Source organism: Sminthopsis crassicaudata, chromosome 6, assembly GCF_048593235.1.
Source record: "Sminthopsis crassicaudata isolate SCR6 chromosome 6, ASM4859323v1, whole genome shotgun sequence".
Taxonomy (NCBI): domain Eukaryota; kingdom Metazoa; phylum Chordata; class Mammalia; order Dasyuromorphia; family Dasyuridae; genus Sminthopsis; species Sminthopsis crassicaudata.
The window spans coordinates 244,479,107-244,506,708 of record NC_133622.1 but is presented as its reverse complement, the minus strand read 5'-3'; the positions used below and the strand labels follow the sequence as shown (position 1 = coordinate 244,506,708).

Here is a 27,602-nt window from a genome sequence, read left to right as displayed (position 1 = left end):
TCCAAAGAGAGGCAAAGCCAAGATGCTAAAGAGCAGCCAAGAAGTTACTGAGCTCTCCCCAATTTCTCTCATAAATAACATTATATCAAACCCCTAATTGGATTCTAGAGTGAAGAATACACAAAAGTGTGAAAGAAAACAAATCTTTCCCTCTGAAGATACTTCAAAAGGACTTTATGAAAAGTCTATCTCAATTGGGTAACAGGGGAGCACAACACAACACAGTGTCTGGGCAAGCCAGAGGAGGATCTTACCCACTACACAAATCAGCAACTGAGGAATATTGTAGCCAAAATCCAGAACAAGGATAGGGAAATAGTTAGTAATCATAACTGTGAATATAAATGGGATGAACTATCCCATTAATTGGGAGCAGATGACATAGTGAATTAAAAAACAGAATTCTACAATATGTTGTTTACAAGAAGTACATTTGAAACAGAAATATAGAGTAAAAGTAAAAAAAAAAAAAACTGATGCTAAATCTATTATGCTTCAGCTGAAGTTAAAAAAAAAAAAAAGCGGTTGTGGAAATCCTGATCTCTGACAAAAACAAAAGCAAAAAGAGATCTAATAAAGAGATATAACAAAAGGAAATTATACCTTGATCAAAAGTACTATAAAGAAGCAAGTAATATATATTAAATATATATACACCAAGTCACATAGCCCTTAGAGAAGTTAAATGAGACACAGAAGAAATAAACAGCAAAATTATATTGGTGGGAGATCTCAATCACCCCCTCTCAGAAACATATAGATTTAACCACAAAATAAATAAAAGGTAAGGAGATGAATAGAATTTTAGAAAAGTTAAATATGAAAGACCTCTGGAGAAAATTGAATGGGAATAAAAAGTAATACCTTTTTCACAGCTATACATTTCACCTATACAAAAACTAATTATGTATTAAGGCATAAAAACTTAAAATCATGCAAAAAGGCAAAAAATATTAAATGCATCCTTTTCAGATCATGGTGCAATTTATTATATGCAGTAAAGGACCATGAAAAGATAAACTAGAAAAATAATTTGAAAATAATCTATAATAATCTACACAAATATAAGGCTGAAACCTAAATAAGGAAGAGCCAAAATAGAATATTTTTTCTAATGAATATGGATACAAATTTTAAATAAAATATTTGCAAAAAAAAAAAAACAATTTATCTATAATATACTATGACCAGATGGAATTTGTACCAGCAATGCAGGACTGGTTCAATATTTTAAAAACTTATCAACATAATTGACCATATCAATAACAAAACTAACAAAAAGCTTATGCTTGTCTCAATAGATGCAGAAAAAGCTTTTGGCAAAATATAGCACCCATGCCTATTAAAACATGAAAGAGCATAGGAATAAAAGGAGTTTTCCTCCAAATGACAATATCTGCGGGCAGCTAGGTGGTGCAGTAGATAGAGCATCAGCCTTGAATTCAGGAGGACCTGAGTTCAAATATGGTCTCAGGCACTTTATACTTCTTAGCTGTGTGACCCTGGGCAAGTCACTTAACCCCAGCCTCAGGAAAAAAAAAAAGAAAAAAAAAAAAAAGAACAAATGATAATATCTATTTAAAACATCAGGAAGTACTATATGTAATATTGATGAGCCAGATGCATTCCCAATAAGATCAGGAATGAAACAAGGATAGCTATAATCATCTACATTATTCAATATTGTAGTAGAAATGTTAGCTTTAACAATAAGAGAAGAAAAAGAAATGAAAGGAATTAGAATAGGCAGTAAGGAAAGAGAACTTTCACACTTTGAAGATTATATTACTGCATACTTACAGAATCAACTAAAAACTACTTGAAATAATTACAACTTTATCAACATTGCAGGATGTAAAAGAAATCCACCTATATCATCAACATGTCTATATATTATCAATAAATTCCAGCAGCAAGAGATAGGAAAAATTCCATTTAAAATAATTGTAGACAATATAAAATATTTGGGAGTCTACCTGCCAAGCCAAACTTAGGGGCCTTAGGAACACAATGACAAAACACATTTCATACAAATACAGATCTAAATAAATGGAAAAAATACCAATTGCTCAGGGTTAGCCAATCTAAAATAATAATTTTATAATTCCACCTAGATTAATTTACTTATTTAATGCCATATCAATCAAACTACCAACAATATTTTTATAGAGCTAAAAATAATTAATAAAAATTCATTTAGATAAACAAAAATTCATGATTATCAAGGTAATTAATTTTTTAAAATGCAAAGGCCTAGCATACCAGATATAAAACTATATTATAAAGTGTCAATCATCAAAGCTATTTGGTACTGACCAAGAAACAGTAGTAGATAAGTGGAACAGGTAAGGTATACAATAGTAAATGGCTATAGTATGTATGTACTATGTAATTAAACCAAAAGACTCCAATTTCTGAAATGAGAACTCACTATTTGACAAAAAAAAACTGGAAAATAGTATAGCAGAAGCTATGAATAGACTAACATTTCATACCATTACCAACATAAGATCAAAATGGGTACATGATTTAGACATATGGGGTAATAACATAAACAAATCAAGAGAGCAAGAAAGAGAATACTGTCAGATCTATAAAGAAGGAAAGAATTCATGACCAAACAAGATCTAAAACATTATGAAATGAAAAATGGATAATTTTGATAGCATTAAATTAGAAAGGTTTTGCAGAAACAAAACTAATGCAACTAAGATTAGAAAGAAAGCAAGAAACTGGAAAACAATTTTAATAGACAGTATTTCTGATAAAAAAAAGTCTCATTTCTCAAATATATTGAATCAAATTTGTAAGTATATACATCATCATCCAATTGATAAATGGTCAAAGTACATGAAGAAGCTATTTTCAGATGAAGAAATTAAAGTTATCTATAGCTATATGAAAAATGTTTTAAATCACTACTGATTAGAAAAATATAAAGAAAACTTTGAGGTATCACCTCACATATATCAGATTAGCTATTATGACAAGAAAGTAAAATAATAAAATGTTGGAGAAGATGTGTTGCAACACGAATGCATTGCTGATGGAGTTGGGAACTGATCCAATTTTCTGGAGAGCAATTTTGAACTACCAAAGGGCATAAAACTGCATACTTTTTGATCTAGTAATTCCATTACTGGGTCTTTATTCATAAAATCATAAAAAAAAAGGGGAAAGGTACAGTGTGTGGACTAGCTCCCTGAAGGGCTTTAGGGTCAGCCAGAGTCAGGATAAATTAAAGTCCTTGGTCTTTAGGGGGAGAAGTGAAGGAGGCAGGCAAGCTGCCTCAAGCCTTGATGAATAAGTATCCTGGATTCCAGAGTCCAGAGTCACCAGGGTCTCTCCTCCTTGTCCTGATACCAAGTCACTCTCCCTTCTCTCACTCCAGCCCACAATCCTTGCTTACTACCAAATCCTTGTCTTACTACCAAAATTCAGCAAGCACCAAAGGTGAGAAGAGCCATGATTCAAATATATGCTAATAAGGCCATTGTCTCACATCAAATAGGTAATTAGCCTTAAATGCTCTCCATTCTTAGATTCAAGTACACCTATTCAGAGTTTCAGCCTGCTACAGAAAGGAACCATATTTACAAAAATATTTATAGCAATTCTTTTTGTTGTTATAAAATTCCAAAGAATTGGAAATTGTGAGGATGCCCATCAAGTGAGAACAACTGAACAAGTTACGGTTTATGAATGTAATAGAATACTATTGTTCTGTGAGAAGTGATGCATGGAAAAATTTCAGAAAAATCTGGAAAGACTTAGATGAACTGATACTAAGTAAAGTGAGTAGGACTAGGAGAGCAAAGCACAAAGCAATAGCAATATTGGGTGATAATCAACTGTGGTAGACTAAATTCTCAGCAATGTAGTGATCAAAAACAATTCTAAAAGCCTCATGATGGAAAAGCTATCCACATCCAGAGAAAGAACTATGGAGTCTGAATAAAATAGAGAGCAAAGCACATAATTTTCACTTTTTTGATGTTTCTTCTTTCTCATGGTTTTTCCTTCTTGTTCTGATTCTTCTTTCACAGCATGACTAATGTGGAAATGTGTTAAATGTGATTGTATATGTATAACTTGTATCAGGTTGATTGCTATCTTGGGAGAAAGGGAGAAAGAAAAATGTGGAATTCAAAAATCTTACAAAAATGAAAAAAAACTATCTTTAGATGTAATTGGAAAATTGGAAATTGGAAAAATAAAATGCAATTAATTGAAAAAGCCTCCCAAAATTTTTATTTCTTTAAGAATTTTTCTGATGCCAAATTTTCATGACATATAAATCTCCTCTTCTCAATTAGCACATAATGGCTTATAAAATATAGTCGTGTAGTTTTGATGTGGGTTGTGGTCCCTTTAAGAAACTAGTCCTTTCAGATTGATTTATTCCTTTCTGATTCCCAGCCCCTCATAGCTGATGCATTATCAATTCAAGAAGCTGGGACCTTTGATTCACAAACCCTGGTCAAAAGCATCCCTTTGAATTTCAATAGGAGATATCCGGGCTCTCACAACCCCCATCATATCTAAGCCAACTTGGGCTGTCCCAGGCCCCATTCTAATAATCTGCTCAGATTTCCCAACCTTTACCAAGCAAATTCTAGCCCTGGATGAAACACAGCAAGGAGCCAACTTGGGACTCCACCCACAGGCCCCTTAAGCTAAATCTTTCTTTATAAAAGAGCCAAACTGGAGTTCTCTCTTTGCAGAGGTTCCAAATATGGCAGCCTTACGCCTGGCATGCCAGGGATCTCTGCCCACTGGAACACTGATTCCGGTACCCTCTTATCTCTACCTTCAACTTTACTAACTAGACTTTACTTCCAAACCCCATAATAAATCTCTTTTATCAATCTAGGTTTTTGGGTCTGTAAATTTCTTTACAGGGAACTCTTGCACCACTACCAGACCTCATTTAACTCCATTGTGCCGAATCCAAAGGGGTTACAGGGGAGCTTTATTTGACTCCCTGTACAACAAACCTGACACTAGACTTCAATTAAACCTTAACTAAACCCCAATTCAAGACCTCATCAGTTTTGTAAGTATAGAATTTTGGGAATTGGGTATTTAATCTGTACTTTGATTTAGCTTACCTTTTGAGTCTACTTAACTAGATTTTTGTTTGTTAGAGGATAAATGAGAGTATAATCTTTCTTAGGTTTTATGATAGTGGAGAAAACATGAGATTATGAGTCTTTTTAACTTTTGTAGCTTAAAAGAGGGCAATTAGGTAATGCAATGGTTAAAGTACTGGGCCTGAAATAAGAAAAGTTTATCTTCTTGAACTTGTGTAGCCTCAGATACTTACTAGCTATGTGATCCTAGATGAGTGAATTAACCTAGTTTTGCATCAATTCTTCATCTGTAAAATAATCTGGAGAAAGAAGTAGAAAACCACTTGAGTATCTTTGCCAAAAAACCAAAATGGAATAACAAAGAATAGAACTTGGTTGAAAATGACTGAACAGCAACAACTACAAAAGGCTTTTTAAAATGTACAAGATTGAAAAATAAAATAACTGATTTCCCTGTTACTTTGTCATAATTTCATCTATAAAAGCATCTTTAGAATGCCTATCTTGATTTAGGGTGTTTTTCCTCAAACCTGAACCTAATCATATGCATAATATACCTAGATTTTTAATTTTTATAGTTTCTGCATTGTGGTACAGGTATTTGGCAGAGATAATCTAACACTTGAGGAAATAGTTATCAAATAAGGCAAAAAAATTTGGTTGCCCTCCTCTGGATATTCAGACTAATAGAGTCAAAGACTGAGAGTGGGATATAGGGACTTTCAGAGTTCACCTAGTTAAACCCACAATCAAAATATAATCAGCACTGTAATACACATGACATATGATCATCTGTCCTAGAATTCAGACCCTCATTTCTTCTCTAAGCAGCTCATTCCTTTTTGAGATAACTCCAGTTTTTAAAAAATATATATTTCTTATACGTAGGCCTAAAGTTCAGTTAATTATCTCTTTAACTTACATATGGTACTAGCCCATTAAAGTTAGTGGATGGATTCCCAAAAGTCAAAAGCAAATAAAAATCAAGTCAACAAATCTCCCATGGCTCCCTATCCTCTCTTCTTTCTTCATAACCTCTTGTATTCAAGCTTCCAACTTTATCATTGCACCATAATTACTCTTTTGAAATTTTCTAAGGATTTCTTATTGTAGAATCCAATGGGATTTCCCCAATCTGTATTTGCTTTGACCTCTCTGTAACCTTTGAAACTGTTCTTCTTGAACTATCTTTTCTCTAGGTTTTCAGGATCCCATTCTCTCCTAGTTCTGTTCCTATCTATACTACTGCTTGTTCTTGGTCATTTTTGCTTTCTAACCATAAGTGATTCTCAGTTTCTCTCTTGGGTCCTCTTTTCTTCTTCCTCCATACTATTTCATTTAAGTTCATTTCTTCAGCTCCCATGGATTTAATTACAATCCCTATTTTGAAGATTCTCAAATCTACCTATCTTGCCCTAACTTCTATGCTGACTTCCAATTTACCACCTGCAACTACCTTTAAGACCTCTTAAACTGTATTTCTAATGGCTATCTTACCTGTCAAAAACTGAACTCATTTTCCTTTCCCTAAAATGCCTCTCAATTCTTACCTTTCTATCATTATAGAGCACAACACCATCCTCCCAGTCCTTCAAATTTGCAACCTTGGAGTCATCAAGGACTCTTCACAATCTCTCGCTCCTCCAATCTTTGATAAGGCCCATCAAGTTTTCCTTCAAAACATCTCTCAAATAAGCCCCTTTCTATTTTGACACTGGTACTACTCTGTTGTAAATGCTCATCACCTCACACCTGAATTATTGTTGTGGCCTGTTGGCAGATATGTCCACCTCCCCACTCCAATCCATTCTCCATTCACACATCAGTCATTTCCCTAAAGTACAGATCTTACCATGTCACTTCTATTCACATTTACCTCCAATGACAACCTATCACCTCCAGATCAAATACAAAAATAACTTTTTGTCATTCAAAACTCTACATAACATTGCCTCTCCAGACAGGTACTTTTATATTGTTCCATGCAGTAAACACTGGCCTCTTGGTTGTTCCACAAACAAGATACTCCATCTCTGAGTTCCAGGCCTTTTTTTCTGGCTGTACACCATTCAAGGAACATTGTCCCTCCCCATCTCCATCTACTAGATTTCCATCTTCTCCAGGAATAAGTATTTCCCAATATCTTTCATTTGTTAATTATATGTGTGTATGTGTGTGTGAATGTGTGTATGTGTACTTGGTTATCTCTTTCCTTAAACTGTGAGTTCCATGAGGAGAAGAGCTGTCTTTTTCCTCTTTTTGTATTCCTATTGCTTGGCACAATGTTTTCACCTAATGGAATCTTGTTCTGATACTTCATGTTAGTTTCAGGTGGTTTCTGGATGCTCCTGGTCTTCTGATCACTGTCTGGTAAAACTCCTTTGATGTTTGACTGCTGGAGATGATGGATCTTTGTTTTTCCTCTATACAATTAGTCTAAGATAATGATATCTATGTGACATCAAAATGGGGATCTCTAAATAATGCAAACTTCACAATTGACTTGAAAACTACACGTAAGGAACATATAAATATATGTATATGTTTATTTTTTAAAATATTTACCAATTACATTTCAATTTGGTTGAAAAAGTACTCAGGAGTACTGTAGGCCACATATAGTCTGTAAATCTTTTGTTTGACACTTGTAAGTATCTCTAATCTAAAATTTTTCCCCCAACATATAAGAAATTATAATGGTTTTCCTAATATCAAATTATTCTTGTTATAAATCTAATTTAGCCAGTGAACAATTTCTGAACTATATTACAGAATTGTTAACTCTACATTCTGTAGTGATAAGAGCTTATCTTTTCTTTCTTTGCTTGATTATGTCTTTGAATATACAAAAGGAGTTTGATCAAGCTAATTCTTAGTTTTTGAGAATAATTTGAATAATATGATCATTAATAGCTCTATAAATGTTTTGTAAAATTCAATTGTAAATATATCTGAGTAGTAATTTTTTTCCTTTAGTAGTTCCTTTATGTCTTGTTCAAGTTAATATTCTTATACTTGGGTGTTTGTATTAATTTTATTTCACAAACTATTCATTTCCAGAAAAATTAGAGAGAGAGAATGGGAATTCAGTTTAATAATTTTTACCACTAGCCACAATCAAATTAAACTAGATATACTACTTCCTTATGTAATAAAAGACTAGCTCATGGCAAAAAATATCAGGGAGAGCCTCAAGAATCACTTCTGGGAGAGTGTTCATGTTGTGTAATGAAAGTGTTTTAGAGATACATTATAACATGTGTAGACATTCTGTACCTAGATCTGGTTTGCTAACCATGTCACTAAAAGAAGCCTTTTTACACTCATAATTGGAGGTATCTTCAAAATATACCAATAACAAGAATCCCAGATGTCAGTGGCTCTACTTTTTCAGCAGTGACTCTACTTATAGTTTGACTCCTCTGAAGACAGTGTCTAGTGAAAGGCTTTGATCTTCTCCCCACTAAACTCCCCAGCATAGCATGTGGGCAATAAAATGGACCTCATGTCTTGTTTTCTAAATTTTTATTTATGTTCAGGCTTTCCAGCATTGGAGTTTTGCTACTGGTCCAAAAACAATGTCTTGAGGAAAAATGAAGGACTTTCAGGACTCAGAATCCATTCAGCAACAATGTCACCTCTGAAAATTAACTTGGTAGGATCAATGTGATATAGAAATTGTACTGGGTAAGTTTTCTCTCTTCAGAAAAGAGATGAGAAAGAAAGGCAACACTCCTGAAGTATTGGGAGAAATTAAAGCAGTAGCTTTTGTTAAGTATTTTATTTTCAAATCTATATTTTCAAAAAGCTAATTATTTCTATCAAACTTATAATTATGTTATATCATCCATATGATATAATTACAGTATGATTTTATAATTACCAGGTGATTAGAACTTACATGCTACTCAATGATGGCTATATATATATATATATATATATATATATATATATATATTTACATATATATATATATGTGTGTGTGTGTGTGTATACATATATATATATGTATATATGTATATATATTTATATATATGTATGTATGTATATATATACATATATATACATAATATAGATATATAAAATGTTAGACTATTAAAAAATTTAAGGGCAATGAAATCAATTATCTTTAATAGTTATATTGAGGGAGAATTTTTTATTAATTTTTTAATTAACAAAAAGATTTTTTCTCCCTTTTACCTTCCCACCACATTGAGGGGAAAAAGAAAAAGAAAAACCAAACCAGTAAAATAAATATGCATAGTCAAGCAAAACAAATGCCCAAATTTGCCATGTCAAATCTACATATACACATTCACACACACACACATACATGCACTTCTCTCTCAGGATATTGGTAATTCTCTAGAATCATGTTTCCTCTTTGCACTGATCACAGTTCTAAAATCTTTCAAACCTTTTTGTTTTGAAAAGTGTTGCTTCAAGAGAACTCTACAGATCTGTACACATATATTGTATTTAAGATATACTTTAACATGTTTAATATGTATGAAACTGCCTGCCATCTAGGGGAGGGGGTGGAGGGAGGAAAGGGAAAAGTTGGAACAGAAGTGAGTGCAAGGGATAATGTTGAAAAATTACCCATGCATATGTTCTGCCAACAAAAAGCTATAATAAAAAAAATGTGTTGCTTAACACAGACCTGTAACAGTGTAGATATTTTATAAATGTTTGTTGACTTTTCAACATAAAAATTGTTCTTTAGGTGCTACTCAATTCATTCTGTATCAGTTAATAAAAGTCTTCTTAGGTTTCTCTAAATCATCTTGTGCAAGTTTTTTTTTTAATCAAACAAGGAAAGGCAGTACAAAAGCCAAAAGATCATTTCAATTATAAGAAATTAAACAACTAAAATCAATGTAGGCAGGGTAAAATGCAAACAAGTAATTAAGAAAAATCTTTATATCAAGCATTTCTTATGATGTTTTTATATTCAAGATGAAGAATTAAAATGAGTGCATGATAGCAAGAATCATTCACGATCAAGTTGTCAAAATGTATGAGCAATTGGTCTTAGAGGAATTAAAATCTGAACTATCTACATGAGAGATAATTCCAAATCACTGATAAGAGAAATTTTAATAGAAATAATTCTGAAAACGTATCTTACATGTAGAAAGGGGGGGAAAAGGATATAATCTTTGTGAATGGAGCTCTAGGAAAATAAATAAAAATTATAGTTCTATGGGAATTGGTTCAACCAATCAGTAAATCAAAAATATTTCTTAAGTACTTACTGTATATCAGACTCTATTCTGGTCACTGGGAACAGAAAGACAAATGAGACAGTCATCCTTCAGGAGCAAATATATAAAGGAAACAACATGCACTTATGAAGGTACATACAAAATAGATACAGAACAATTTGTGTGGGAGGGAGACACTAATAGGTACAAGATCAGAAAAAGCCTCATGCAGATTACAGAAGGTGGCACTTGAGCTATATCCTTGAAGGACTCTAAGGTTTTGAAAGACAGAGATGATGAGACATTTTTTTTCAGAGAAAAGCTGATACAGAGTCATAGAGAAATAAGATGAATAATATTCTTTGAAGAATAGTGAGATGGACTGTCCATGTATGGAGTAATAATTTCTTATAAAAGTAGGTTTGGACTAGGTTCTTTAAAAATACAGCCTTTGTATTTGATTCTGAAAATAATAGAGAGCTGCCAGAAATAATTAAGTAGGGGAGTGATACAGACTTACATTTAGGAATTATGTTTTTTAAGTCGATAAAATGACCTTACTATTTGATTCAGATTCCAATGCTAGGCATAAAGGAAAAAGAGACCAAGACTGAAAGAAAGATCCCAAATAACCTACAAATATTCATATCAGCACTTCCTATTAGTAGCATAGGTGTGTACAGAGCTTGGATCAAGTGTGCTGGCATACACTGGGATACTATATTGGCCCTTGACATGAGAAGAATGAAATACTTTCCTTAGTAGGATAACACATCTGGTCTATCTTCTTTGAACTCTGGTATTCATCTGGTGAAGAATAATATTATCATCACCACCACCACTACCATCATCATCATCAATGTAGCAATTGGTTGGACCATTTCCCACAAGGTTACAATAAATGCTCATCTTCCTCAAGTCCCTCTAATATTGACTATTTCCATCTTTTACCTCTTTTGCCATGTTCTACATGTCTTAAAGTTTATAAATTACTTGAAAATATAATCTTATTTTATTATCACAACAATCCTGAAAAGATAATGCTATTATTGTCATTATATTTTATAATTTTATAGATGAAGAAACTGAAACCGACAGAAATTAAGTAATTTACTCAGAATCATAAAAGTAGTATCTGAAGTCAAATTTGAACTCAAATCTTTCTGATTCAAGGTATATCACTCAATATACTATGTTACCTAGTTGCCTCTAAACAAATAAAATGAATAGAAATACTGGAGATGACAACATTGTAAAACAAAATGGCTATTTAATATTGCAACTTGTTTTCTTTGACTATACATATTTGTAATGATTTTTCTTGCTTCTTAATGCATGAATGGAAAGATGAGAGAGAAAGAATTCAGAGCTGAAAATAATATAAAACTGAATTTAAAAAGAAATTATTAATATGGATGATTCAGAAAAGCATAGAGAAACAAATGAAATGATGAGAACAATGTTTTTCAGATAATTCTTTGTTGAGTTAAAATTTAGTTTCACTGTCATAGAATTTTAGGGTAGTTTCTGATAATTTACTGCCATTTTTTTACTCAAATTAGTTAATGAATGAAAGTCACTTTTAAAAACTATAGTTCTTAGAAAGTACTATGTAAATGTCACATTATTATAATTATTGTTATTATTGTTTATTGAGTTCCATATCCATTCTTGACAATCATTGAGCTTATAGTTCAATTTTTAAAAAAACTCAGATCTTTTCAAATGGCTATCTGGAGATCCTTTACTGATATTGTATATGGGGAGTAGATTATTTTTAGCCAAGTGAAAATAATACATTTATCCTTTGAGAACCATATCTTAATAGACATATCCTATATTTCCAGTCTATTGAAAATGTTTTAACTCCTTTTTCTATCACTTTTCCTTTAAATATCTCTTCTAACTTTATGATATCTCTACATCTGATGGGTGCCATCTCTGACACTATCTAAGGAAGTATTATTAAAATCCAATTCTATTCGATTCAATTAGAATTAAGAAGTATTAATTAAGGGTAATATGTCCTAAATGGAAGGCAATCTTCCAAAAAACTCAATAAACTCAATCTAAGGCATTCTCTTGTTGTCTATCAGTCATTAGGTCTACATGTATATGTGTCCTTAAGAATATACCCACTGATTAGGCTAGGATGGGATAAAGTAGAAATTTAGAGCAGAAGTACAGAAGAAATTAAAGATTAGTAAAAGTAATAGTAATGATGAGAAGAATATTAGCTTATCTCTACATAGTTGTCTATGTGTTGGGGATGATTGTTATTATTCCTCTTTTATAAATGAGTAATTTGAAACCTAGAGAGTTGAAATGAACTGTCTAAGCCAATACAAATAGCAAAAGGTAAGAATTAAGACTTTGATGACATCTTAGTTCAACTTAGTTCTTCATAGTCCACTTCACCCTGTCTTTCATATCCAATATTTATTTGACCCTCATCACCAAGCAGAGACCAATTTATTATCTCTAATTTATAAATGAACCAACTGACACTTGGATCAGTTTGATGACTTTCCCAGAGTCACAGCACTAGAGTTACTAAGAACTAGAAAGTAGATCTTCTTATTCCCAAGCCCCAGCTTTTTTTGTGTTCTACTTTTCTAATAACAAGTTCAGATTAACAATGGCAATCACAGAATAATCATCTCCCTGAGAAATCAGAATTTTGGTCCCCATGGTCAGAGTAGAATTTAATGAGCTGTTTTGCTCATGTGTCATCTATGGAGTTGCCAGATTATTGGAGAGAGCTTGATTTCCTAAGAGCTTCTGTCTCTGATATGTATAAAGTTCATTCCTTTTTCCCATTTTCAATCACTGAAATCCAAGTGAGGCTCTATAAGAACACATTATTGTGGGATTAACCCAGAGCAGAAAGCCTTTGAGTTACAAAGACTTCTTCACTTGGTTTCAAATTTTCATCTTGAGATTCATCAGGAGGAAAGATCTCTTGCTCTGTTGAAATCCCTGCAGCAATAATGCCAAACTTCTCTTGTTCTAGGAAGTTTTGAATTCTCAGCACCAGACTAGAGGGAACTGTTCCTTGCTTCATAAATTAGTTAAGATTAAGGTTTCAAACCTAAAGCCCATATGCAAAATTTCTTGGTTATCAGTCTTCTCTGGAGTTCATCAGCTTTTCTTAGGAGCAAGGGGAATTCTAGAAAATCCATTCCAGGACTTCAGAATTCATCAAGAGGACAGCATGGTATGGTGCATAGAGGCTGGGCTTAGAACTAAGACATACCATATTCAAATCTTCCTACACTTAATAGCTGTGTAGTCATTTATAGGTAAGTCACTTCTACTTATAGTCTAGATATGTTTTTTAGTCATCTTCCAGTTGTGTCCAATTTTTTGTGACACTTTTTGAGATTTTCTTGGCAATGATACTATAGAGTGGTTTTCCATTTTCCATTTCCTTCTCCAATCCATTTTACTGGTGAAAAAACTGAAGCAAACAGGGTGAAATGATTTGCCCAGAATCACACAACTAGTGTCTGAAGACAGACTTGAACTCAGGAAGACTCATTTCCTGCTTCTAGGCCCAACACTCTGTCCACTGGACTATGTAGCTGCCTCTAGTCTAGATATACTCATTTCCAATATAGAAATAATATAATCTTAATCTTCTTGATAAGAATGTTCCATCGAATAGAATAAGCATTTATTAAGCTCTTCCCCAGTTTGTGTTACTGTGCCAAGCAATAATGACACAGAGATAAGGATTAAACAATTCCTGTTCTCCCAGGGCTTAGGGCAAGCAAAACATATGCAGATTGGTAGACAGAAAATATCTTTGCATATCCCATGGCCCTGGACTTTGGATTTATACAGACCAGGTTCAGTCCTAAAACTCCAAGTCTAAGGCATCATATTCTTTTTCTGTTTCTTTAAGCCCCCATTTTCTTGATGAGAATTAGTTAAGAAGTTAGTGGGGTTAAGGTTTAAAGCAAAGCTTTTGACTTCAAGTCAAAGTAAAATTAAATTTAACGAAGACAGGCTTCCAAAATAATACTTAGATACAGCACAGATATGTTTCTCTAAATACAGGTTATAAGTTCCTCATTTGGCTATAGTGTCATTTTTGTTTTACTTACAGAAAAAAGAAAGTGGACTATAGGTTGCAAAGAACACATAAACTTTATTAACTTAAAACTACACTAAGTCTTTTGGGAGACCCCATATAAAAAAGATAAAGGCTACAGATCATCTGTGAGATTCCTCTGGAGCTTTGGAGAAATTTCTGACATTTTAATGATTCTGGTAAGTGCAAGTCATATAAAAAGTTAGTGGAGAAAAAATCCAGAAGATTATGAGATGGTCCAATCTAAGATTTAATTTTAATGTTTTTCCTTTTCTTAGGGGCAATGTGACAATATGTAGTGGCCTTTTCATGTATGTTACCTATAACTGTTCATCATTCTCATTGATAGCATGTATTTGCAGAAGATTATGTTAAGTATTTATAAAAGAAATAATTTTATTGTTATTTCTTACTTTGCTATTTTATTCAATAATTATCAGAAATTAAATTGTGTTTATTAGCTTACTTTAAAAATCAGACACGTAGTTAGGAGCTCATAAACTCGAATTTTGAATAGATAGAGATTGACAGATGACCTTATATCTGAAGTAACTGTGTTGGAGACTTATAGTACAAGTTAAGGAGTATATTAAAGGCTGGTAATGGGAATAATTTATAGTTGATTTTTTTTATTATACATAGATTAGACCAGATAGCTTTTCCTACTTTGATAATCTGGGAATGTGTTTAGTAATATTTTGTATCATAAAACATGTCTTCATAGATCAAATATCTGTATCTGTATCCCATTTATATGTTCCACTCAAGTCCAATTCTGATCTTTCATTACGGGGTATGGAACTAGTCCAAAATACGTGAGGAGAACAGAAATTCTGGAAAAATTAGCTAAGTTATACAATCTCATAAGGGACAGTGTATTTTTTGGCCAAAGATCAACCTACCTTAGTGCCAGATGTTCCTCATTGCAGGTGGCCACCAAAGGTTGCTAGTTTTTTTTTTAATTTTAATTTGCTAAAATATCCTGCAAAATAAGCCAAAGGAAGAAAACCATTTCAGCTGTCTCATTACATTTTTGTTTCACAGTAATGTTGATGTAGTGCTTATAAAGTGATGCAGACCATGATAATATCAATCAAATTACAAATAATACATTTATTTTAAAGTGCACCTTGTGTCATCTATTTGGTTTCCATAACTACTAAAATAGTTTCCACAATTATTAAATTATCTGACCACTTCAAGCACTTGATTGGCTTTGTCTCTAGGATAAATATAAACTTCTCAGACTGAATTTTAAGTGTGCCCAAAGTCTAACTCTCATCTTCTTTCCTAGTTTTATTTCCTTCTTATAGTCTTTATTGAATCAAACTTCTCTGAAAGTGGTTTTCTATCAAGGACATTCCACTCCACACAACCCTGTGTCCAATTATTCACCCAATTCCCTAAATACGGTCTCATTAGCTTTTGGAATTTTAACCTTCCTTCCACACACAACCAATTAGCATCTACTAATGAAGGATGGACATATTTCTTCTAGTTCCTAAAGTCTGCATCGTGTTAAAATTACTTAGAATTTTGCCCCAAGGTCTATAAAATGGTGCATCCATTGATCCAGCAATGTCTCTACTGAATCTACATCCCAAAGAGATCATAAAAAAGGGAGGAAAAGCCACCTGTGCAAAAATGTTTATAGCAGGCTATTTTGTAGTGGCAAGGAACTGGAAACTGAATGAATGCCCATCAGTTGGGGAATGGCTGAATAAGTTATGGTATATATATGTGTGTGTGTGTGTGTGTGTGTGTATGTATATGTATATATATGTGTGTATATATATATATGTATATATATATAATGGGATATTATTGTTTTATAAGAAATGATGAGCAAGATGAGTTCAGAAAAGTCTGGAGAGACTTACATGAAGTGAGTAGGACCAAGAGAATACTACGTACAGTAACAACAATATTATGTGTTGATCACCAGTGAAGGACTTGGCTCTTTTCAACAATGAAATCATTCAGGTCAATTCCAATAGACTTGTGGAAAGAGACAGGACTCTAAGGACTGAAGGTGGATCATAATGTAGTATTTTCACAATTTTTATTGTTTTTATTTGCTTGTTTTTTTCTATTTTTTTTCCTTTTTGATCTGATTTTTCTTATGCTGCATGATAAATGTGGAAATATGTTTGAAAGAATTAACCTATATTGGATAATTCACTGTCTAGGGGAGGGAAGAGGTAAGGAGAGGAGACAGAAATTTGGAGGGATGGAACACAAGGTTTTGTAAGGATGGATGTTGAAAACTATCTTTACATGTATTTTGAAAACTAAAAAGCTATTATTATTTTTCCAAAAAAAAATGTGTTCTATGTGATCTGTTTACTCTACTAATCTCTCTACATTTTGTTTCCTCTAAAGAATTCAAGTTTCTTAACATCATCAATTATTTCATTGGTACATGAGGATCAACCATCCAAGAGGAATCAGGGATCATAGAATCTGTGGGTTCTAGAGCAATTTCTATAATGATCCCACTTCAAACTCTTACACTGGACTTGTCTCTCACCATAGTTTATGCATGTTTGTGCATCTTCACTGTATGGAGTTAATTCTTCTGTAAATTTCTCTTTTGCTGCTGATGACTGATGAAAACACTAAGAGGCATGAATGGAGAATATCTCACAGGTGAATGACTTTATCCTTGAAGGATTAACAGATAATCCAGAGTTTCAGGTGCCCCTTTTCATAATGTTCACCATCATCTATCTCATCACTCTAGTGGGGAACCTGGGGATGGTAGCTCTTATCTCCTGGGATCCCCATCTCTATACTCCCATGTACTTTTTTTTAAGTAACCTCTCTCTAGTAGATTTTGGCTATTCCTCAGCTGTGACTCCTAAGGTGATGGCTGGGCTCCTCACAGGAGACAAGGTCATCTCGTACAATGGGTGTGCTGCACAGATGTTTTTCTTTATGGCTTTTGCTTCAGCAGAAAGCTACCTCTTGGCTGTAATGGCCTATGATCGCTATGAAGCTGTGTGTAAGCCCCTCCATTACACCACCACCATGACATCAAGTGTATGTGCTGCCCTGGCCATTGGCTCTTATGTCTGTGGCTTCCTGCAGTCTTGCATCCACACAAGCTGCACCTTCAGCCTGTCCTTCTGTAGTTCCAATGTGATCCATCACTTCTTCTGTGACATCCCCCCGCTCCTGGCTCTCTCCTGCTCTGATATCCATTTTAATGAGTTGGTGGTCTTTATCTTAGGGGGACTCACTATCTTTTTTATCCTTCTGGTCATCTTGACTTCCTACCTGTTTATTTCCATTGCCATCCTGAGAATGCACTCAGCTGAAAGCCGGCGAAAAGCATTCTCCACCTGTGCTTCCCACCTTATAGCAGTGTCCATATTCTTTGGAACAATCATCTTCATGTACTTACAACCCAATTCTAGCCATTCCATGGACACAGACAAAATGGCATCAGTTTTCTATGCCACAGTCATTCCCATGTTGAACCCTCTTGTCTACAGCCTTAGGAATAAAGAGGTTAAGAGTGCTTTCAAAAAAGTAATCTGGTGGAGAGGATTTCATTAAGCTTAATCCTAGGGAGAAAATGCAATCTAAGTCTGCCTTCTGAGGGTTCTAGGCTCCCAATTAGTCTATTTTCTTATATTCTGCATTTCAATTCTGTCTTTTCCAGTATTATACACTGCAGTGAATTGTGCCGTTAGAGTCAAAAAGCCTAAGATTTGAATGTAGACGGTGAGAGTTCCAATCTTTGGGATCCTCAAAAAGTCCCTAGCATTAATTTGTGGGATCTGATACAGGTGGTCCAGTTTGTTTCAGTAGAGGGTATAATGATAAGGTTGGTACTGGCCATGTGGGACTGCAACAGTAGAGGAACTATGGTCTTGGAGTTGTGAGAAGTTGGTCCAATCCCACCCACTTCTGCCTGTCACTTTGATTTTTGATCCAGATATTTAAACGTCAATGGTATAGGGAATTCTTGGTGAGCAAATCCCTACCAATGCAGAAAGGTAACTGCTCTGCAATGTACAGTATTGGGGAATTATTGTGGCCACTGAGGAGATGGATGACTTGCCCAGAATCATGAAGTTTATCTGCAACTGAAGAGAAAACTGAACCTATATCTTCTTGACTCTGAGACCAGTTATCCATCCAATTAGGCAGAGCAGCTTTTACGATAGAGGTGGCTTCTAGTTGCATGGCTACCTAAACCTCAAAATAATGAGCTACTGTTCCCTCCCCTAACAAATCCATAATACAGAGCTAGACTGTCTCAATCTCCCTTTCCCTCTCCATATCCCTCTCCTCTCTTGTCTCTTTCTCTGACTCTCTATTCCTGTCTCTCTCTGTCTCTTTCTGTTTTTCCATCTCTAAATCTTTGTCTCTTTGTGTTTCTTTCTTTGTTTTTTTTTCTCTAATTCTCTAACTTTGCTTAGTTCTGTCTCTTTTTGTCTCTTTTTATCCTTGCTTCATATATCCCACTTACACTTCCTTTCTACCTCCAAAAGACAGTAGCATCTGATCAAGACCTGCATTCAAACTATGTGGAGGGAAATCGGTCACTATGATTCCCACAAATAGTAGTTAACTGTAATTTGCTATAAAACCACATGACTCTATGTGCTCAAACCCCACCAAGGGAACTTCCTGCATTTCAAATTCTCAGTCGCATTCTGGTTTTGTGTTTCCTTTGAATAGCAGAAGCCATACATGAGTGACTAATGAATCTCTGGCTTGGCTTCAAAGTTGATAGCATCTGAGGCATTAGAAAATATCCTATAGATTGGTAAGAAGCAGAAATATAGTCATGTTTTCAGCCCAGTTTGGAGAAAGACAAATTCTAATAGTAAGGAGATAAACCTCTAAGAAAGAAAAGGGTGTTTTGTGATGTAGTTTGCTACTTGGGGTTATCTATGTACTTTCCCCAGTGTTCTCCATTTAACAAGAAAAATATTGTCTTTGTGGCCTTTACAAAGTGCTACTTACAAAGCAAATAGTTACTCAAAAAAGGTAAATGAGATAGGAAGGAAATTGCTTCTTCAGCCATAGAGGTGATTGTAGTCCACAAAATAGTGCTAAGGATCTGAAAGAGACTTTATATTTGGTACCAATGGAAAGAATGGCACTATAATGTCACCAAATGTTGACCTAAGGTCAGGTCCCATCTAACAGAACTGCACTATTTAAATTATTTATGCTTTCTCTGTTCACAGTTTCCAATGATAGTTTTATATTTTCTCTGAGGTAAAAATAAAACCATTTGAATAAATCCATTTAACACTCAGGGATTATACAGTTATGCAGCCTTTTTCCCCAATAAATGTTTTCTTGAGGTTCCATTGAGATATCTCTTCCAGTTCATTAACCTCTACTATAACAGAAAGCTTCCCTATAAAAAATTGTAGTACATTAATTTTCAATTTTGTCCAACTTTTCTTGACTCTTTTTGGAGTTTCCTTGGCAGAGAAACTAGAATGGTTTGTCATTTCTTTCTTGAGCTCATTTTATAGATGAGAAAATGGAGACAGACTGTGTTAAGTGACTACAAGTAGTAAATGTCTGAAGTCAGATTTTAACTTAGCAAGATGAGTCTTTCTCACTTAAGTACCACTGTTCTATCCACTGTGCTACCTAGTTGCCCTTTGGAACTATACTTAATCAAATAAATTCTGCTGTTGATTCTGTATGAAATATGTTAATCATCTCCTTTACAACGACCATCTCTGGAACCACTACAAGGCTTTGCACATTGTATTCTCCCATCAGAATATAATCTCCAGTGTAACTTGGTGCAGCCATTCTGGAAAGCAATTTGGAATTATACTCCCAAAGTTACTGATTTCTGCATGTTTTCTGACCTACAATACTAAGGATTTCAGAGAAAGAGGAAAAGTTTCTATATTATGAAAACATAACTGCTCTTTCTGTTGTGATAAAAGGCAGTTAACTAAAGGAGTACCAATTGATTGGAGAATAGTTAAATTATACTATATGAATATAATAAAACAATGTTGTGCTAAAAATGAAAAAATTTCAGAAAGATCTAGGAAAATACATATAGACTGAGAAAGAGTGAAATGAACAGAACCAGAAGAAAAATGTATATTATAACATCAACTTTGTTTTTAAAAAATGTATGATTTTGGAACACTAAAGAACTAAAGATCAATCATTGTTTCAAAGGACTAATAATGAATATTCCTATCTACCTCCCAACAGAGAAGTGATTACAATAATATGTGAAATGAGACATACATTTTAGGAAATGGTAAATGTCAGAATTTGTCATGTTTGACTATGCTTATTTATTTTTTTAAAAAGTTCTGTTTTTCTTTTTTTTTTCCAATGGGAGAAGGATTGATGGTGGAAAGAAAAATAAATGGTTAATAATTGAAAAAATAGAATTTAAAAGAATACAAATTCCTTAGAATCATGAACTAGCTTTGCGTTTATTAATGAATTAATAATTAATGGAAATTCATTTATTAAGTATTTATGATATGTCAAATTAGGTATTAGACATTGAACATTCTGGCGTGGGGAGGAAGAAAACATATAAAAGAGAATATTGGCCAGAGGGGAAATTTTGGTCAGAAGAGAATAGGAATATTTAGTGAGGCCTTGGAAAAGAGGGGCATAGGAAATGATGATAAAAGAGTGGTTAAGGAAAAGAAGTCCCCATTCAGGAGAACAGTCCCAGAGATAAAGTTTCTCTGTGGTGAGAAAACAATTTATGGAGGAGATGATTGAAGAGTTGAAAGTGAAATGGATTTGTTGTATCTGTGTAGCCATTGTTAAGCAAATGTCCTTTTATCCATCCCTATTTCCTCCTATTGGTCCTTGGACTGGAGCTATGATTTCCATCAAGTAAATCTGAAGTAAATATTAATTTATTAAAAATAATCATTGAATGTCCAATACTGTCCTAAGAACTAAGGATACAAAAAGAAACAAAAGGCAGTTCCTACCCTGAAGAAACTTACAATCTAATGGGGAGGTAGAAATGACAACATACAAGCAAATTTATACAGAATAAACAGGAAATGATTAAGGCACTAGGATTGAGAAGTTTTGAGGGCAACTTCTTGTAGAAGGTAGGATTTTAGTTGGGACTTAAAGAGACAAAAGCCAGGAGTCAAAGAGGATAAAAGAGAGCTTTCAAAATGGGGAGGGAGAACAGAGGAAGAGAAATGAGGGAGGGAGGGAGAAAAGAAAGAAAGGGAGAGAGGCAGAGAGGAAAGAAGGAAAGGGAGAGAGGGAGGGAGGAAAGGGAGAAAGGGAGGAAGGGAAAGAAGGAGGATGCCCGAAACTGAAAGGTGCAGGAAATCAATGTCACTGGGTTGAAAAATAGATGTTTAAGAAAAAATATAAGTTTAAGAAAACTGTAAGAGGGCAGGTAATAAAGACATTTGGCTGTCAAAGCATTTTATATTTCCTTTTAGAGGCAATAGGAAGTAACTAGGGGAGTACTATGATGGAGCCAGAAGTAGCTAATGAAATAATCAAGACCTAAGGCTATGAGGGCTTACACTAGAGCTGTGATATTGTCAGAAGGGAAGGAGGTAGGACATATATTTAGGACATGTTGCAAAGGTGAAAGTGAAAGGTGTTGATAACAGCTTAAATGGGGTTGGTTGAGAGAGAATTTAAAGTCCAGGATGACTTCTAAGTTGTGAGCCTGAGGAACTGGGGGGATGATATTACCCTAAAAAGTAATAGGGAACATAAGAAGGTAAGGATTTAAGAGAAAGATAAAGAGTTCTATTATGGAAATATTGAATTTAAGATGTCTATTTGACATTCAGTTTAAGATATATGAAAGGTAGTTAAAGATGTAAGATTGAGGGTCACCAGAGAGAGTGGGGCAGAAAGATCGATTTAAGAGATGATTTGTTAAATATTGATATAATTGCACATTAATGTTATCTTCAACTGTGAAAATTTTCTCAAAGTCTCTGATAATATTCACTTATAGAGAGATATTGAAAATTCTTGTCCATTGTACTGAAACACTTGCAAAAATAATTCAGTCATCTAGCTGAAATAAAACTACTAAACTATGAATGGAGACACCAGGAGCCATTTTTGTTTGGTTTTAAAATAATAATAGGTAAACATATATATAAAACTTACTATGTGACATGCACTTTGGTAAGTGCTTTAAAATGGAGAGACACCCAGAATCCCCATCTATTATACTTCTCAATCAACACACTGAAAGAGGATTTATTCGGCAATGTCCTTACTTCATGTGTACACCATCTTTCCTCCATCCTCAAATGTACCTCAAAGACGAGATCACCTTCTGTGCAAGGCCTCTTATTTCAAAGTGTCTAGGTTCTATTTAAAGCCAATGAGGACCCCCACATAAAGACCATTTTTCTCTTTTCACTTCTCTTTTTCTCTTAATATTAGGAAATATCTTGCTTTTCAAAACTAAGGCCTAGAAAGCAAAATGTGTCCTGAGCTTGACCAAACAAGGTCCTTTGTACACACCCTCTTGATGAACTCTGTTGAAAGTAAATCACAGAGTTAGCTTAAACCAGTGTTTTACATTTTGTTTATATAGTTCTTGTGTCTATTTTGGCAGGTATATTTTCAAGTATTTTTAAATTGCCTAGTTATTTGGTCTAAAACAATATTAAATAACATTACTGACATTGTAGTATCTCTATTTTTCCCTCTTTTAGTTGAATCTATTTTAGCTTCAACTTTAAGTTCATTATTGCCACTCTTGCTTTTTATATAATAAATTCTACTCCTGAACATTATTTTATCTTTGTGTATATCTCTCATTTTTCTAGCATTTCCTGAAAGCATCATTTTGTTGAATTCAATTTTTTTATCTTCTATCAGTTTCTACTTTATAGGTAAATTCATCCCATTCATTTCTGAGTATTTTCTTTCCTCCTTCCTATTTTTTCTCACTATCTTTCTCATCCTATTACTAACACTCCTCACTCCTCTCTTTACTTCTAACCTCTATATTGTCCTCTTATTCCTTAACCTACCCACTCCTCCAATAGTCCCCTCCCTTATCCTTTCCCCCATTCTATCCCCTTGTCTTATGTTTCTTTCTGATTTTAGACTTTTAAATCTTTCTAAATGTTTATTATTCCCTCTTTAACCCATTACCCATGAGAATAAGATTTTAGCACTACCCACCCTTCCCACAACTAGCTTCTTTTATGTCAGTGTCTTCTTTTATGCCTCATTTGTGTGAAATAAATATTCCTTTTTATTTCTCCCTATACACTTTTTTTAAAGAATTAGCTCAGACCAAGCCTCTCTTTCAAATTACTCAAATAATGATGATAAGGATGAGTACTGCCAATATTTTCACATATACAAAGTAAATAACTTGTCCTTATTGATTCCCTTATAATTGTCTTCAATGTTTACCTTATATTTCTCCTGGATATTATATGTTGAATTTTCCCTTAAGCTCTACTGTTTATATGACAAATACCTGAAAGTCCTTCAGTTTGTTAAATATCCATTTTTTTTTATTTAGGATTAAACTTTCTGGGTAAATTACCATTGGTTGTAACCCAAACTCTTTTGCTCTACAAAACATATTCTTCCAAGATCTGCAGTTCTTCAATCCAGAGCATGCTAAGTTTTGTGCATACTTATTGTAGTTCCATGACATTTAAATTGTTTTCTTTCACTGTTTCCAATATTTTCTTAACCTGAAGCTTTGAAATACAGTTATTATATTATTATAAATTTTCATCATGGGATCTCTTTCATGAGGTGATTGGTGGATTGTTTTCTATTTTTGTTTTGTCTTCTTGTTCTAGAACTTTAGGTCTTGATGGTTCTTAAAATATTGTTCAAGCTTCTTGTTGTATCATTATTATCAGGTAGTATATTCTTATATTTTTCCTCTTGATCTGTTTGCCAGGTCGGTTGTTTTTTCTGATGAGATATTTCACTTCTTTTTTCATTTTGATTTATTATTTCTTGGTGTCTGAGAACATTAGCTTTCCTTTGCCCAATTATAGCTTTCAAGATATTATTTCCTTGCCTAATTAAGCTTTTGATTCTCTATTTCAAGTTGCTTGACTTTTTAAAGTCCATTTCCTCTTTATGCTTGGGACCATTTGACATTTGGCTTTTTTAAAGCTCCATTATCTTCTTAATATGAACCCAGATCTTTTCTATCTCCATAGTAGCTTTCTATGATTAGGTTCTTTCTCCTTTGCCTACTCATTTTCTTTTTTGTTTGTGTATTTTATCTTGTTTTTAGCAACTATGTGTGTAATCAAGTTCAAGTCTTGAGGTACGGGAAATGATGCTTAAAATTTCAGGTCCTTCTTCCTGTTATTTTCTGAGATCTGTCTTGGGGGCTCAAACTTAGAATATTCTCACTAATCCTAAATTATGGCCAAAACCCTCAGCTACAAACGATCTTTCTCCCTATGGTCCCTCTAATGGCTACAAATTACAGCTAGAACTAAAACCAGGGACTCTGTTCTCTTTCAAGTACCAATCGTCAGCAATGTCTCTGCCCCTCTGCTACTGCATTTTGTACAGGTTTGTGCCAGCTCCTTCTACCCAGCCCATGATGTACCTACTCAGCACAATGCACTTGGTGTCCCTCACACAGTACAAGGTCCTTTAAACTTCTACTCAGCCAACAGATCCCAGCGCCATGATGTCTGAGAAATGACAGTTTCTAAGTCTGAGGTTGCTTCTCAACCTCATTTATCCCCAGGGGTTGTCATTTACTGATTCTGCAGAATTGGCCTAGAGGTGTTTATACTAAATCAGAGCCTTTGCTCCTGGAGTTCAGATCTTTCCTTGTTTTTTGTTATTGGGTTTTTTTTTTTTTTTTTTTTTTTAAAGATTGTCCAATGTCGGTGACGGGAACTATAGTCATGGAAAACTACCAGACCATAAACTTTGCATTGAGCAATAGATGGCGACCAGGTGGCTAGAGAAGCGGAACGACCCCCACACTTCAGAACACATAGCCATGGTATTGTGTTGACCACGGAGATGTCTCGGGGCGTAATGACCCTAGAGACTCAGATAAGAATTGTAACCACAGGATGCCCTTCCCCCTCCTCCTCCCGGAATGTCTGCTCCTTCCTGCAGTCCCCCCCATACCCTTTCTTGCACGTAACCCTGCCCTATATAACTTGAGCTGTTTCCAACAATAAATGAGACCTTGACAAGAATCTGCTTGGTCTCCCTCTTCTTTCTCGCCCATTCTCTTTCAGGCTGGGTTTTCCTCGGTTCCTCACGAATGACTGAGTCCCACGGGATGGGACAGTCCAAAGAGAATAAGAGCTTTACCTTGAATTTTGTTCATTCCCACTGCTGTACATTCCTTCTTAGGCAGATATTCTTTTTTGTGTGAAGAAAATTTGGAGAGACAAAATATTTTTGATCTACTTTTCATCTTCCCAAAGTCCTCTCCTATAAATTTTGTTCTTAAATATATAAAAATGTTCTATTTTCTCTCTGCCATAACTTCCTTCTTTCAAAATGTGATGGAGAGGAAAACCCTAGTAATAAATATTCAGTCCTGAAAAAAGTGATATAAGCCAAAGCCAATTCAAACACACACACACACACACACACACACACACACACACACACACACACACACACACACACACATCATTCTACCTATTTAAACCTTTCTTTCAAAAGACGGTTAGCTTTCTTTATTGGTTCACCTGAATCATGATTTAACATTGTTGATCAGAGTGTCTTTGAACATTGTTCACTGAGAATAACAACTTCTAAAGCAATAAACAACAATTCTGAGCAATGGAAGATGAAGCATCCTAATCACCTCTAGAAAAAGAGGTAATGGACTCAAAGTGTACAATGAGACATACATTATTTAGACATGCCCCCAAAAGGAATTTTCTTTGCTTAATTATGAATGTTTCTTTGTTTTTTCCACAACTAACCAATCACTTTAATTTATGAAATAAAAGGAACATTTCCATAACAGAATAGAATTTTTGAAAATATCATTGCACACAAAACTACAAATTGATTATGTACCATTTGCTATTTCTTTTAAATATATAATAAAGTTAAGTAAAGTTCTTTTTTCTTCCCTCCCCCAACACCCTTGGTTTATACTTTTGTCACTCCTCTGCTCAACCCCCTCATTTATACCCTGAGGAACAAAGATGTCAAAGATGCCCTGAAAAAATCCATGAGCTTCAAAAGGACTTCTTAAATTCAATAAAATGATGGGGCAGACACTTCATGGTTGCTAAGATAATGGAACTTTTGGGAAATGATTCTAAAATATAGTTTCTCAGTTATGCTTTACACATTTCTGCAACTTGTATGTATCATTTGGAAATGTTTGGCTTATATTTACATTGTTTTCTGTAAATCTTGCCCAGGAGAGCATGTAATAATAAAAATCTGCTTGATCGCACTCCTGCTGTACAGGTGAATTTCCCTTTCTGCATATCTCCCATTCATGTGCTTGTCTTTTCAGGTATCAGAGAAGAATAATACAAGATTATAGACTTGGAGTAGAAATGGACTTTAAAGGGCAATTGTCAAGCCTGGGCATTTTACATGCTAACTAGTTTATTGGACTGGATAAATATAGTCACTAGAAGCTGAATAAAACAGCCCTCTGTCTCTCAAGGAAAAGAAAGTCAGAGAATATATATTTATTAAACACTCACTATGTGTCAGTCTTTACAAATATTATCCTATTTATATTGGAAACATTCTTTCCATACATAGTAGTCAGAATAGCTGGTGTGACTCATAATTAGAGAAATGAAAATTAAAGCTATTCAGAGGTTCCAACTCACACTCATCAAATTGATAAATATTCCTAAATATTTAGGAATTCTGATCACCATACTATTTAAAGAACTCATGATAAAATATGCTACTCACCTCAGATAAAGGGATAATAAGATCCAGAGTGTAGATTGAGATTTTGTTGTTTTTTGTTTTCTTTTCAACATACCCAAAGTGAAATTTGTTTTTCCTAAACATATTTGTGACTTGGGTTTTGTTTTTCTTACTTTCTCATTTGAGCAGGGGTAATAGGGAAAGGGAATATGAACTTGAAAACAAAATTAAATTAAATTTAAAATAATAAAACATAATAATATAGATGTGATAAATCTCCCATTTGCTGCTCTTGAGAAGGGAGTTGAGATAATCTTTTCATTAAAAGATGCCAGAAAAAGCCCATCATTATCACTTTCT

The 27,602-nt window shown here is 34.0% G+C and overlaps 1 protein-coding gene across 1 annotated transcript; it reads left to right on the top strand.

Moving 5' to 3' along the window:
* The first annotated feature begins 17,027 nt into the window (after nt 1-17,027).
* On the top strand, nt 17,028-26,962 carry LOC141547548 (olfactory receptor 5B2-like). Its single transcript, XM_074275937.1, has 2 exons — nt 17,028-17,933; nt 26,918-26,962. Exons 1-2 carry the CDS (start codon nt 17,028-17,030, stop codon nt 26,960-26,962), a joined length of 951 nt encoding a protein of 316 aa, XP_074132038.1.
* The last annotated feature ends 640 nt before the right edge of the window (nt 26,963-27,602 follow it).